We start from the raw sequence: 15,828 nt of genomic DNA, 5'->3' as shown, positions 1-15,828 counted from the left end.
AAGAACTTAGAATTTAGATTGCATATTGACAAATATGACTCCCTAAATTTATTAATTGTTATAATTATATTTATTTTATACATTAAGAAAAATGTTACCAAAGGATGAAAGCGAAAGCAAAAACTTAATATTCAATCTTTAAATTTGAAATATAATTCATTTTTCTTGAAAAAACTGCCCTTAATATTACATCAAGGACGAACAAGCCACACTTTGTTTCTTAATGATAAAAATATTACTTACACAGAACTCAGAAAATAATTTAATTATTGTTTAAATGGAAACAGACTCTTTTTCGCAAGAATATAATTTCCAATTCAAGCAGATTAGAAAACGATGTGTATACAAATTCACAAATTATTTTTTTAGAAACTATAAAATTTCGAGTATTTAATGTTTATAAATGTTGGATATACAATTAAGGGAGACAAAAAAAGATTCCTCCATTAAAGTGTAAGGTGTTTTTTCTCTGGTACATCATGCATATGCACCTGACATAGCCGACTCATTACATTTCGGGTGCACTTGAGGAAGTTGAGGAAATGGTTGTGGAAGCGCGTGCTCTTGGCCCATACCCACTCCACAAAACGCGGCCCAAAAGGTCGCCGGCCAGAAGAAGTCGAGGTGGAAGTCGAAGTTGAAGGCCCAAACGCAAACGCAAAAGGAAAAGACAGGGTCAGCGAAGCGCTGCAGCAACTTGAGCATAATTTGGTCGCGCTCCGATGATCGGTGGTGCCGTGCACTCGGTGGTGGTGATATAATGTGGATGGTGGTGCGGTGGCGGTGGCAGAACTAACAGTTTTCCTTGGGCGACAACCCCCGATCGCAGGGAGTTTTCCTTCGAGAATTGGGCGCCAAAAAACAACAGCAGCGCCAGTCAATGACACTCCACACGGATGTTTTTCAGGACATATGCCACTCCCGCCCGAGTTGGCTCGTGCCAACATCAGCATAACAATTAAAATAAAAATATTCTAGGATAACAACTTTGGGCAATGTGGGCGCGTCAGCAGCGGCTGGTTCTATACTTTTATACTTTTTAGATAGGAGGTGTAGGTATTTGGGCAGCATTTTAAACTAGAACAGGGTGGTTTACTGGGCGAGGGAGTTTGAGTTTTGAGTTTTGAGTTCGCCGGCTGCATTTAAGGGTTAGGACTTGCAGACCAACTGACGCGCGCCTGCGCACCCGCGTTTTGATCCTGGCTATATGGCAGACTATATGGTAGATAGCACTGAGTCATCGGGCGGCTTGTTTGTAACGGTCACGCACGCAAGGACCTCTCATCTGGCCCACACATGGGTGGGTGTTTGCTTTGTGCTCCTGGGCCCTTCGAGCCCCTGCCGATCTGGTAATTCACCCATAAAACTGACCAACTGACTCCTGGACTCCATGTGTGACTCGAAAACTCTGTACTTTTGGTTGCACTTACTGCGAAATGTTGCAATTATTAATTTCGGAAACAGGCCAGGACATGGGTGGCGGAATCTATTCGGTGTCCTGGTATCGTAGGCGGCGCCATATGGCAACCTCTTCAAGTGGAACCAGCTCGGTGGGAAGTTCCGCCCGCTGCACAGGGGCTGGAAAGTTTGATTCCTTTGGGGTGGTCCGACTCGATCGCCAGCTGGGAGAGCTTGGCTTTGCCATGATCTGTTTCTTTGAATTCCAGATGGGACAACTACAAGTGGATTCGAATGTTGCACATGTAGAAACCCTCTGGGAAAAGGGAAAATTTCCTTTTAATACAATTATAGCAAATTTTAGCCAAACAATATTTGTAGTATAAAAAGAGGACATAACTTAAACATTATTTATTTTATGTTTAAATGGTTCGTGTTTCGTGACGACATCTATGGTACTCTAAAGTACAATTTTTACTGTATTCCCAAATAATTATAACAATTATATTTTTTTTCAAAAGAAGAATTTTTATTTTTACATTTTCATTTGTCATAGTCGTCTTTTAGAACAGAAAAGGAACCGATTTTGAAAAGTAGAAAATCCTATACTGATACAGATGGATATCTTCCGAAACGCATTACATTTAATTTGATCTAATGATTCTGTGCTTGACATTTTAAGAGAATCATCAATTTTATTGACATATATTGAGAAGATTTGTTCCACTTAATGCTTGTTTATCGATCATTCCAAAGTAATTATCTTCAATCCTTAAAACCAGTGTTAATGAACCCAGAGTTTCAAGAGCAACCACACTGTTTCCCAATTTGTTGACATTTTCTTGGGGAATTCACTGGAACCTGGTTGAACTCGATACATTTTATGCTCAGCTCCAAAGACAATCATAATTTTCGTGTTGATCACAATATTCCCACATTAAAAGGGCACAAAATCCTCCCAGTAGCTGTCGAAGCAGCAGGAAGCTCACATCAATGGACACTTGAGGGGATTCCAGCTTTGGAGGCACGTAGCAACATGTGCTCAGGACAGCAAAGTTGCCAAAAAGCGATCGAGTTACACCATCGATCGTTGTGCCTATATATGTGTAACCCTATAAGTAGGTCGTATATACCATGTACTGTTGAACCTCGGAGGTCCCTGTGTGGCTTCTTTCGAACAAAGACGAGGCGCAAAAATATTAAACTGCCATAAAACGATCGAGGCGGCGAGGGCCGAGCAAGTGCACATAAAAATCAAATTAATAGTCCATGTCAGAGCAAGAAACTGGCACTTTGTTTTGGTGCGATCAGTGGGAAACCTCTGCCGAAAACAAAGGACGAACCTCTCGACAAACGCAATAAATTCAACGCACAAAGAAGAGCAAAAATCCGTTGGTCCTATCAGCTAACTGCGATCCCTCACCTTTCAATTGTCAATTAGTTCAAGTGCACAGGATCGGTCCTTTTGGCAGGTAGATATGTATTTCTGATTTTCGGCCTGGCAGTCTCATCTTTTATAGGTTGGGAAATCAATAAAATGTTTATGGAGCGAGGGCGTTTCCACAGGAGCACTTTATCCAGCACATGTTTTGGCCAACGTTTTTGGCAACTAAATGGGGGGCGTTTGAGATCAGCTACTTGATCGGCAGAACTTCAGGCATATGTTGGAGTAGATGTCCTGTGTCCTGACTCCTCTAAGCCCAGCAATTAAGCAGCGGGTGGAGGGTAAAAGAAAAGGGAGCAAAACGCGATTAGATATCCCTGCAAAGGAGTGAAAAATGTGAAAAACGCAGCGAGTGTCGCAGCAGAGTCCTTTCGAAAAGGACACTCGTTGCGCGTGTGCCCGGGCCGAGAAACGAAAAACGAAAAACGAAAAACAATGCAGTTAATTGCAAAGCCACCAAACTGAGAGGACACTGCAGGATAGGCGCCAGCTAGGAGAACGCTTAATGAGCCGAGCGTCTGGATCGCCTGGATCGAGCAGGGATCTCTGGACAAGAGTCCCCGCACCGATCCCCGCACCGATCCCCGCACCGATCGCCGCGTGGGTTAGGCGCAGGTATTGCAACCATACCGTGCGAAATTGCACCAGTATCGGGGATGAAAAAGTGTCCTGCTGTCAATTTGACACGTTAGTCAAAGTCCTGCGCCGAAATCCTCCATAAAACCCGCGTTACCATGCCTCGACCTCGACTTGTGTGGTGGCAAATCATAATCGGCTTGCCAACTCCTTCACACCAACCAGAAAATCCTCTTAAAACTCAAACTCAAAGAGCAAACAGCCTCCCCCAGGCAAACAAATCCATCAGGCAAGTAAATAAATATTAACTCAAAAAAATATTAAAAAGTGTAAATAGCACTGGGGAAATATTAACAAGTGGCAGGGACTCCTTTAATAACTCCCAGTGTTTTTTCTCATAATATTTTCGCCCAGTCCTTTTGTATTTGCTGGCTTCTAGGAATCGCCTCGACCACCAGCACATCCCCACATAGTAAGACTCATAAAAGGGCGGCAAAACCTCAGAAAATAAAAGGCGACTCAAGAACCTGTGTGCATTTATGATATATTTTGGTTGCCGAGGTCGCCGATGACGCAGTGCATTTGATTGTAAGACGCCGACAGTCGGCCCGTGTTTGTGTCCCTATAAATTTGTTGCCTCGGTCATCCTTCTGTCGTCCTTTGTCTTTTGCACGCCACTCGAGCCCGCAATTGTGTGCAATTGAACATTTTGATTTCCCGGGAGGTCCATCCATCCATCCATCGGGATTCGGGATCGGTTAATGGCACCGACTCCTCCCCATTGCAATTTCATGGCTGTCCAGGTTTTTTGGTTCACTTTCTGTGGGCGGCACTTGCTTTATTTTCGCGTGTCACGAATTTTTACGATCTTATTCCTGCTAATGATCTTTTCAAGGCAGCGCCAATTGTTGGGTGGCCGCACACATATTAGATAATGTTTGCGCTCGTAAATTGCTCGATTCGGGGAAATTTATAACAAAGGTATAAAGGCTGGGAAAAGCCAGCATATTGAAAATAGTACATATCTATCACACCAAACTAACAAAATGGATCACCGACTTGTTAGCAGGCTGCTAAAATGCTACTTTTTGAGAGAGAGAGTATATTGTAAATTAATTATTATCGAATTAAAAATATATTCACCTGACTTGTTAAAAAATATCAATGTGTTTTCCAAAATTAAAATAATATAAGTCCTCTCTAAAGGAAGAAAAGCTCTTCCACGAATTATTAACACCATTTAAGCCAAGAACACATTCAGAAATTTAATATCCTAATCGACCCGTTAAGCAAACCGTTAAACACAAGGACAGAACCCTTTCAACAACCTTGATAATGAGGAAGATGCCAGATGTCCTCAAATTTCATGGCCAAATAGTTTTTAAGCCGAATCTGATGCGATCATTAATTAGAATGCACTTGAGCAAATCGGCCATGAAATTGGAGCAACCACGCTGACAGCTTCCAAATCAATGAGCACACTAGCACCACATACCATGCACCATATAGGAGCACACAAATTGCTCAATCAACACCACATGCAAAGGAGCCCGAGCTGGAGGCCCAAAAAAGTGGAGTAGAAGGATGAAAAGATGCATATATCACTAGAGACAAGGATGACGACGACATATGGCCGGGTTTCCAAAGGTTGACCACTTCAAGGATTCCGCACTGGCGACTCGAGTTTCAAGACCCGCTCGTAACTCTCCTCGGTTTTTTGTCCTTTGGATGCCCCTAATAAACACATAGCCGTAAACAAAACGGGCGGCAGCGCCAAAAAGGATCTAATGAAAACCGATCGCCGCTACCGTTATCCTGCCAGATTTCTGAGTCTGTGTTTCTCTGTTTTGATAAGATCTCAAGTAACCTCTGGCTCTGACTGCTCATTAGCAGCGACCAGTGAATTGTCTTCGGCTTTTGGGTCAAAAGTCGCGACTTGCCAGGATCAGCGGCAATTTATTGAGTCCTAAACCCTAGAGATCGGGTTTTGTTTATGCCGCCGTTGTCCTGCAACATTGTCCACATGTGTTTGAATCTTTTATTTACATGGCAATGAAATGAAAACAATCCCGAGATGTCGGGTCATCTGAATTCGGATATTTATGTCTGGTGTCCGAAGTCAGAAAGTCGTTACATTTTTCAGTACATCAATAAATACATTTCTGGCCTTAAATTTGTTTGTGAAAGTTTTAAATAATATAACTACTAATGCAAATATTTCATCTTATAATTTAAAGTTCGAGTTCCATATTCTTAGTGATGGTTATTAAATAATATTAATGGGCTTACTTCCTCCCTTATAATTTTGACTTCAAATTTCAAATTACCTCTTAACTTGACCAACTAGTTTTGATAATGAGTTCTCAAAGGGCAAATAATGATTACTAAATAATGATTTTCATATTGATTTTTATTGTTGATGCTCTGGTCTGAAAATTAGATTTTACCCCAAAACCGGCCTTATGAATAATGCATATATGACTTTACAAATGCCTACATTTTTTATACTTAAGTATAGAGCACAGCTCATAAGAACTGTTTATTTTGTTTGGGATCCAAGGTCCGAAAGCAGCCCTTTTCCCGATTTTCCCAGGCCAAATCACACATTCCCGGTCATTCCTTTGTTTGGTCATTTACATTGGAACGCCTGCGCAATGGAGAAGAATGGAAAATAATTTGGTAATCTGTGAAAAAGCCAAACCCCATAAAAACCACAAGATCCTCAACTCGTTTTCTCTCCCCCCCCTTCCATCGATGGGTTTTGAATACAAAACTCGTTATTGGATCTTTGACGTTTGAAAGTGCGCAGTGCGCATAGAGAAGAAAAGGCTTCATCATCTCGTGGATGGATATGGATCCTGGGCATCCACGTGCAGGCCTCACTTCGAACTTGGGCCTCGAGGCTACTGGGAGATTCAGTCCTCTGATTCTACCCCCTCCAAACGCCCCTAAGCCTACCCTACCCCTACCCCTACTACCTGTCCTCAACCTGTTTGCTTGGCATTTATCATTTTTCCTTTGCCCATCCTTCTGCTCTTGGGTTTGTTTTTCCCATTTCCTTGTGGCAGGAAATCTCAGCAGGTCTTCTTATATGAGAGGGACCTATTCCAGTTGGACTTTCCCCTCCATCAAACAGGTTCTATTGTTCGGTTAGGGCTCTATATGTATATAGCCTACCTGTATGTATTGGATTTTCTTCTATGCCCCGAGATTCTCAGCTCTACTTCTGCCTCGCACCTCATACCTGTTGGTTCTCCCTTTCTGAAGGAGGGGGAAAATTATATGTTTTGATTCCTTAACGGAAAAACTGCTGAGCTAGGTGGTGGATGTGAAATGAAACGGAATCGATGGATACGCTCGAAACACTCCAAGAGATCGCAGACAAATAGTCCGATTTTAATGACACACAGTAAAACGCAATCATCTAATTTTTAGTTTGTAACCTCTTCAAAACTTCAGAACTCGAAGGGTTACTCGGATTCTCACGATCGTCTCGGGGGTCATTCAACCAATTTCAGAAGGATCCTCCTCTACACCCTGATTGCCCTCACTTAATTGCCTTTTCATAGCCAACCGATTTATGCATCGCCCATTAGATACATATACCCGAAAAATAAAAAATAATTTCACGGCTTGTTAGTTGTGGTTGTAGACGTGGGCGTGTGCTTACTGTTTGATTTCCATCTAAAGATTGGCTTTATATGCATATATGTATCTATTTGGTGGCGAATCGATTGGTTACCGTTTTGGGTTGAAAATCCTTTGATGATATTATCATTAGAATGTTGGAAAGTCGGTGTGTTTCATGTGTCTTTGTCATCTTTGGCTCCTGGCAAAAAGGTTTATTAATGATCTGCTGGCGGAATCTGAGTTACCTCAAAGCATTATGACAGCATCACTCCTGCGGTTCGAGGAGCCCAGGACATTATGACTGTCAAGGATTTGTTTGCAGAAAGTTAATTTTGCTCATTTACAACTCATTTCTTTGGGACTCTGGCCAAAGGCAATTAGCATGCCCCAATGAGATGGCAAAATTGCATAGATACTTGCGGTTTGCAACGTTTCGGTTAGATCTTTGAAGTTGGGTTCTGTGGTCAAGCCCACAAAGAAGTCAAATGGACCGACACTTGTTTGTTTGTTAACAAAAAGAGCTGGTTTGTATCTGAAATAAACTTTATACACAGATTAAATAGATTAAAAATATATTCAACTGCATAATATTATAACCTAAGAAATAAATGTTATGTGTATCTAGGCCGAAGATTAAACAATTGGTCAAATAAATATAAACATACATGGGATTACTTAATAACACAAAAAAAGTATCCCTATCTTATCTTCTATCTAAAGCCATATATCAATTCCCTTCCAATGTTGTTGAAATTCCTTTAAAGAACGCATTCGGAAAATAGAATTTCTAAAGACAAAAGCAATTCCTAGCTCTTAACACTCTGTTTAAACAATCGACGTAATTTACATTCAAGTCAAAATCCATCGACCTTTAGATTTTAGCGGCAGAGTGTGAAAAACTATTATGCATTTCCCCATATATCTTTGCCGCCTCTTCCGAAGGATCTGCACGAGCTTAGGTCCTGCGGAACAATAAAACTGAAAATCAAAAACAATAAAGTCTTCAGGAAAGCAAAACATTACGCAAGTCAGCTACTGTTCAAAGTTTCCGGGAAAAACTCATAAAAACTTCCGGTGGTATGGAAACACTTGTGCAAAAAACAAAAACCCGATCTGGAATACTTATGGAGAGCTATTGGTTGAGTGCAGGCTTCCAGGAAGTTGAACAATTTGGACATAATTTGCATATGAGCCGAACCTGTCCGGGGATGAGCACGAGGACTTAGGGCGGCAACTGTTTGACGACAGATTGCTCAATGGATCGATATATACCATATAGGTATGCGGTATATGGAAAACTAGTTGGCATCTGCCAGCTCGAATTTTGCACAACAAAAACCAGATGATCTCATATGGAAACAAAGCAATTTCGCACATTTACTTCCGACTGAATGGACCTCGGTCCATAGGTCCATTGGTCCATTGGTCCATTAGTCCAGCATGTGAGGCCTCGAGGATCTCGGGTTCCAGATCCATCTTAGATATGCAGAAAAACGATCTAACTCGAGCTCTTATCCGAACTGTAACTGAACAGCTACAGGTTGCTTTTGTGGATAGTTAATCAATTTACAATAGGTCCCGGCCAGCAGGGTATGGATTTGGGACCGGGATAAGCCTGCTTTAACTTGAAAATATTGCTAGGAAAGCATCGAGAGAATAACTAACTTGGCCGGGGTTTTGTTTGGTTTTGTTTGGCTTTGGTTAATGAATATTCCCTGTTCTATGTGGGTGGAATATTGTTTCAGCCCACACATGCAAATTCTGGAAATAGGAAATGAGAAATGGAAATATAAGCCTTAAGCCGGCCCAACTCACGATGTGAGTTCGCAGATACCAACTACGAAATGCGCACACACTGTTAAGAGTTATTGGCTTTGGTTCTGCGGTTAACGAAAAATGAACAGCAGTGCGGCAAATCCTTTTCCTAAAAGGTTGCTCAAAAATCCTTTCACAGTAAAATTTTTCTTTACCATGTCCAACCCAAGAAAAAGAGCGCCAAAAAATGTCTTTGTCCTCTGCCGTTTTGCTCTATCCCAGATAACAGAATTCAGAAAAATAGAAAATAGAAAAATCCATGCAACGAGGATAGGAGGTGGAGTTATACCAGATATTATCTTGGGTTCGGCTGGACCTCAAGTGGGCTGAAACTCGGGTCAGTCAGCTGACTGGCAAAGAAAATAAATAAAACTAAATGAAATCCTTTGCTGCAGCTCTCCCTCCACTTCCATTTCATTGTTGACAGTCCCGTTCATTGAAGCGTTTATCATCTGGGAGATCCGAAACTTCAGATATAGCAGTACGGACCTCACTGTGGGTGCCATTGATAACTGGCCATAGATCTCTGTAGCTATTCATCCGCAACTAATCTGCGTTTGCCATAATTATTTGCCCCGGGATGAAGATCTCGTTGGAACCTGCTCTCCAAAATTAAGATGATGATGCGCAAAATGTCCTCCTTATCGTGATATATCTGTATTTACCTTTTGGCCTCTTTTTTTCTGCTCTTCCTGTATTTAAGTGTAATGTATAGGGATTTGTGTGCTGATTCTGTGACCACCAAGGAGGCAGTCGAGATTAAAATCAATTAGCCATAAAATGCAACATCTCAATTTGGCATCGACTGCGTGGGCGAAACACTCGACTTCCCAAATGGGCGTGACTGGGGTTTACTAAACGTCTATTGGGTATTACAACTTTTACGATCGGTAATAAAAATATGAAACTAATCGAACAGTGTACAAATTCAATGGGGAGTATGAAAATACTTACTTTGGAGCATTCTGAAATCTAAATTATATTCCTTTCCTTCTTTAAAAGATAAAATTACAATTTTTATAATTGGGAAAAAGAAGTTAATATTCAGCTAAGATCCTAATGGTCATTTATGTGACCTTTCCCATACATTTCCATTAACGAAAACCAATTTGTCTGCCTTTAGTAAGCTATTTTCTTACCACTTTCATGAATTTACCACATTAAAATTCATGAGTCCCCAAATTTACCAATTTCCCATCCGAGAGAGGTCTATGAACCGACTGGTAAGCATTTCCCGCTGTTTAATATTTTCCACGCATCATCATTTGGTCAACTTCCTTCCGTCTTCGCCGGCAGCAAATCGGCTTATAGAAACGATTTCCTCCAGAGTTTCCGCCAGAGTTCCATTCCATAACACCGAAAGTCTTGGCAAACAGAACTGCGGCGAGGTAAGTAAACTTGACTCCTAGCCAAACTGGAAGAGGGGGCTCGATCGGCATTCAGATAGAGCCGAAAGGAAAACAACAGGGTTCTAAGAACCCAACAGAAGCATTAAAAGCGGTGGGGAGCGATGCACGTACGTTCTCGTTACTAGACAAACCAGTTGGACGTGCGCCCTTTGGAGAAAAATCAGGAAAAACACCAAGACAGGAGAGAGGACTGTACCCATGTACAGTGAACGCCCTGGAACGGATGCCAGTACCAGTTTGGAGCCCACAAACAAACAAATAAGCGTGCAGCCATAGAGCTGCGAACTGAACCGATCTGGGATATGCTATGTGGTGGGATGGAGTTCTAGGGAGGTAGGGAGTGAACCTGGTCGTGATTACACAGTGGAATGGCAAAGGAAGGAGGCGACATGCCTCCCATAATAAAGGTGTACAGCTGGGCTTAATAGCACTGCAAGAAAAACTTAAGCTAAACTACATAGCTTCTTAAAACTACATGGAGTCGGTTCGTTTCTCCTTTGTAACAAAAATATTTACTTTAAAATTTATTTTTAAACCACTATCAAAGATATTGAAAATATTATGAAATGTGCCAAGCAATTCTTAAAAACCTGTTTGCCAAGACTTTACGATAAGTTTCTATAATTAATATTCAACACATATCTTTCGAGCCTTAACTCTACTTTTTATAAGGAAGCGGTTTGTTTCTCATGTGAAAAGAAAACATCAATTTCTAAGTTCCCTTTTTAAACGACTATCGGAGATATTCAAATTCTTGTGATAAGAGCTAAACAGTCCTAAAAAACCTTATAGTGAGAACCTATTAGATAAGTTCATAAGATTAAAAACTGAATAAAAATAAACTATCATACTATTTTCTAAGCCCCTTTCTTTAAATCTATCTTGGTTTTACAAATATTTTTCTAAGTGATTAAAAAGAGGCGTCGAAAGGGGGCAGGAATGTAAATGTTTATGTATCTATGGGATGCCTTACATATGCACACATCACATCCATTTATGTATGTAAGAGGCCTAGGCGATCCAGCGAAAGGTGACTGATCTTTACAATTCGACACTTTGACTTTACAAACGAGAAAGAGGAATCGGAAAAGGGTATGGGAATGGGAATGGGGTTTAGGATGGGGTTTACGGGCTAGGGGAATGGGGTCTCGAACTCAACGGACAGCGCAATCAAAACAAAAGCCATCGAACACTGGCCCACGACGAAAACAGAGTTGTAGAAAATGAAACCAAAGGTGAGGCGAGGGCAACAAGCCCACGAAACGAAGACATAAAACAAGTATCCAGCTCAGAAAAAAAGATGCACGACTCGCATCCATGAGATACTCGGAGGCAGGGTCAAGGCGAACGGAGATTTAAGTACTTTTTTAGGGCATGGCTTATGATGGATTTGCCTGGCTGAGCATGCTAATGGATTTTTGGATTTTCTTCTGTTGCCCCGACGACGATCCGACATATTTTTTGGAAACATCAAAGCTGCTCGGGGTTTTCGGGAAATGCGATAAATGTAAATGGATATGATGGGGTTAGGCGGAGTAAACCAGTTCTAAATGAAAACGTATACACACACAGCATGCAGAACTTGTTGAGCTGGCAGCTGGCCAAGGATTTCCATGCTCCGTTCTTAGCTTTAATTTGGTCCGGTTCGCATTAAAGCTATGTAGTAAATCCACCCTGCAGATACGAACATGCTGAGTATGCGTAATTTTTATGACGGAATTATTACATCATTCATCTTCATCAGGCGACAATGACACAGACTTCGTGCTTATCGAGCGACTGCATAATGTCTTGACCAAATCGCAGGGATGCGGGTTCCGGGGTGGCTGGGAAAAAGTCTTGAATGCAAATGTCAGTCTCTCTGATTTGTAATCAAATTAAATTGTGTTTTGTCCAAACAATGAGCGACAGGCGACAACATCGCATCTGTGATAATAGCCGAAATTCTTGGTAAACGCCAAAGTCAGCCCGGAAAATGCAGTTTTCCCACACTCACCGAACAGCTCCACTACTCGCCTTCCAGAGAACTCCCCCCCACTCGGAACTCAACACTCTGGTCTGGTTGTAAACCTCATAAATTCTCACTTTTTGGCAGGCCGCACACGGCGAGGGAAATTCGAGGCGGCAGGACTCGAAGGACACAGCGCCAGCGATGAATAGAAATTCCCGAGATAATCAACGGCATTATCTGCTGATTATGTGTTCTTGAGGCATTCCAGGGAATTGCGTTATGAAAGGAGCGGCGAACTCGCAAAAAATATCGAACTATATCCGGGATGATCGGCGGATGATGAGGATGCGAGGACACCCGAGTGAGTGGCTGAGTATCCGCTTTCCTTTTTCGTTTTTTTTTGCAAACTCCCTGTGAGCTCATCGTAATCATCATCAAACCCTCGGTCACTTGAGGTTTAAGCCAACATTAAAAAAGAGCCGAAAAAAAACACCCAAAAACGAAGGAAATCAGTGGAATAAACGTGAGAACACCGAATGTCCTCGTACAGAAATTTGCTTGGGCTCCTCATTGTTCATTGAAGTGCTCGAGAGATTTGCTAGTTGTGTCCTTATTGTTTGCGGGTGTATGAATGAATGAATGAATGAACAAGTTTACGTCCGCATAAAGTATCTGAGTATCTGAGGGATTGCCGCGTTTTTAGCTGGAAACCAATGAGTCCCGGATGCAGTCGAGGCGTGAGAAGGAGGCGATCTCTGCGGCCTTGGCAACAAGTCTATTAGGGCCAGTCACTTGTTTATGGCTTACGTAACTTGGGTGGCAAAGGATGTGAAAATCCGAGATTGTGAAAAGGATGATGCGCCCTGATTTCTGCGCGCCAAATCGCGTTGGGTAAACACGCACACAGCACTCACATCCTGTTTACCCTTGACCGATTGCAAATGCAAATCGCACATTAGAAGCCATGTGCAACTTTCCGCCCAGCAGTCAAACATTATGCAACCAAAACTGAAGGCCGTCAGATTCATTGATGGCAAATGGTTGAGAAACCCATTCGGGACACGTTTTTATGGAGGTGCGAAATGGCACATTTTTTCATTTTTGACGGAACCTGCCGCGTCATTGAGTCCTTTTTAGAGCCTTTGCAACCTGTGCAGCAAGCCTTGCAATTTGTCACCTGAGGCGACATTCAAACTGCCAACGCATTCCAGCTGAGTTTTTGCCTTTGGCCATCGTCGTTTCACCGTTTCGGTTTACTGGGTCCTTTCATTTGGCCACGATTTGGTAGCAACATTTTTGTGAATTGAAATCTGTACCCGACCGTTACGAATATTCATTCATTGCGGCACACACTCTGGGGACCTTAAATGGGGCTTCGAATTTTGTTCTATGGTTTTATAAAATATTTATTAAATTTCCAACGAAAATATTTGTGCCCAATTTGCCAAATCATTTCCTTTTGGAAAAGGGGGAGAAACTTTCCCAGGCCTCAGCGAACTAAAAATGCAATTTATATTTATGCAACGCGAAAGGTTTGAGAAGGCCTGTTTCTCAAGGAATTAGGGAAACCCCTAAGGAAAAGTAAAAATTCTGGGTAAAAAAAGGGGAAATTAGGGGAATAGATGACACGGAATTGGCAAATTTTTCTATGAGAAAGATTTGAATTACCATTTCATCCAGAAATCAATGAAATGCAGTAAAAAAGTAAACAAAAGTAATAATAATACTTTAATAGCTTAAAGAAATGTGTGACACTTCATATTAAATATTATACTAAATATTATTATTATACTAAATACTACAGAAATAACTTGGTCTGTATTGGAAAATAGTATCTATGTACCAGTTCTAAGCAAAAAGTAAGAAAAATGTTACATTTTTATACTTAATCAAAGTTCACTTTGAATTTAGTGCCCAAGTGAAGTTAACAGCTTAAACTAGTAAAACTTACTCTTATTTTTTTGAACCTGAAAACATGGAGAATTCATGGAGCTCCTTTGCTTCTCTGGAAACTCTGGTGGTTCCCCATGTGTCTGCAGCTTTACCAGGTTATACGGGAATAGACCATAAATCGGATGATGAGGGTCCTGCGCCGAAGAAAGCCAGATTGACAGACGGCATTGAAGACTACTCACTGCCCATGGAAATGGCAAGTGCCTATAAGCTGGAGGCAGGTAAGATACGAAGCTGCTTGTGATTAATATCTCCCTTAAGTTAAGACTTCATCAAATAACATACATTACTTAACCAGCTTTCTTGAAAGGCCATCAAGCGGAGGCTTCACCGTACCAGCCGGGTACAGTGGTCATCCAGCCACCGAAACGATTGCCTCCCGAGGCGGAGAACGGTCGTCGCATGTATATACCCGATTTGGATCAAGCCATCACCCATCGCGAAGTATTTAACTATTTCTGCAACTTCGGGGATCTGGAAAGGGTTTGCGTGAAGAACGGCACGGATAACTTGAACTACGCCATGGTTCTCTTTTCACGCACTTCCTCCATGGAACAGGCCATCAAGTCTAATCCACATACGATCAAGGGACACCGTTTGAACTGCCGTAAGGCCAACGAAAGATCTAAAAATAAAACAAGCAAGCAGCCCTTTGGGTTTTCCAATAAACAACGGGAATCCTGCAGGAAACCTGGTACAAACCCGATTAAGCCACCCAATCCTCCTGTTTGGCAGCTAAAGAAAAAGGAGTCAAAAAGAAGTAACCAACAGAAGCTAAAGAAGTCTTCGAAACCCCTTCGCAGGTCGGAACGCCGTCAGCAAATGAACAAAAAAGTGGCTCCCAGGAAATCGGATAGAACATATGTGTATGCAGTGACTACCAAAGATAGGGTATCCCGGTGGAGCTTCAAGTTGTGCAGGTGCACTTTGAGTCCGGACGAGAAGAGTTCAAGGGAAAGGGGTATGCCACAGGCGGCACAGATCCTCCTGGATGCTCGCCCAAAAAAGGCAGTCAAGTTTACCACCTTGAATGCTCCGAATAGTCCAGGAACTTCAAGTGATAGCAAGCCAAAATCTCCAAATCTATGCTTAGCCCCATCCTTGCCCTCCCTACTGAATCATTCTCCCCTGGTTCCTTTGCCCAAAAGTGTCATCCCAGAACCTTCCAAACCCGATCTGCGATCCGTTATTTTGTCCACATTGGGTCAGGATTACGTGCATCACTGCTATACAAATGTGGAGGCTTATCGGAGGAGCAAGTGCTATATCGATCTCCTGCCCGAAGAAAGGATGAAGCGACCCACTGTAAAAGAGTATGTGGATCAGATTTACGGAGAAAAAGAAAACAAATGGACAGATATATAACTTTGGCTCACTCTTTTGTAATATTTCCAAAAAATGTGTCTAAAATATTCCACCTCTCTATTAGACTGAAATATTTTAAATGATAATGACTTGACTATCAATACATTTTGGGGGAATCCCAAAGGATGTGCACTAGATTCCTAGAAAAAGAAGGACTTGCTTGAATGAAACAAGAATAGATTTTTTAAAAAAGTTAATTCCCCACTCCGATCACACTTATGTAGACCCTTATAACCTAAAGGCACTCCAATTGCAGCAACCTGTCAACATAATTAATCCCCTGGATC

At 41.8% G+C, this 15,828-nt stretch overlaps 1 protein-coding gene across 1 annotated transcript; it reads left to right on the top strand.

Annotated features, from left to right (window-relative positions):
• The first annotated feature begins 14,206 nt into the window (after positions 1 to 14,206).
• LOC108039691 lies at positions 14,207 to 15,541 on the top strand. The gene is made up of 2 exons (XM_017116769.2): positions 14,207 to 14,397; positions 14,475 to 15,541. Exons 1-2 carry the CDS (start codon positions 14,364 to 14,366, stop codon positions 15,539 to 15,541), a joined length of 1,101 nt encoding a protein of 366 aa, XP_016972258.2. The 5' UTR covers positions 14,207 to 14,363.
• Positions 15,542 to 15,828: the final 287 nt, after the last annotated feature.

Source organism: Drosophila rhopaloa, unplaced genomic scaffold (genome assembly GCF_018152115.1).
Source record: "Drosophila rhopaloa isolate 14029-0021.01 unplaced genomic scaffold, ASM1815211v1 contig_178, whole genome shotgun sequence".
NCBI lineage: Eukaryota > Metazoa > Arthropoda > Insecta > Diptera > Drosophilidae > Drosophila > Drosophila rhopaloa.
The sequence above is the reverse complement of the archived record's forward strand: the minus strand, read 5'-3'. Positions and strand labels throughout refer to the sequence as shown.

Bases quoted from the DNA above. Each gene is read 5' to 3' on its own strand.
- LOC108039691 (XM_017116769.2), top strand. From the start codon at position 14,364: ATGGAAATGGCAAGTGCCTATAAGCTGGAGGCAG. The intron at 14,398-14,474 runs GTAAGATACGAA...TTACTTAACCAG, and splicing joins TGCCTATAAGCTGGAGGCAG to CTTTCTTGAAAGGCCATCAA.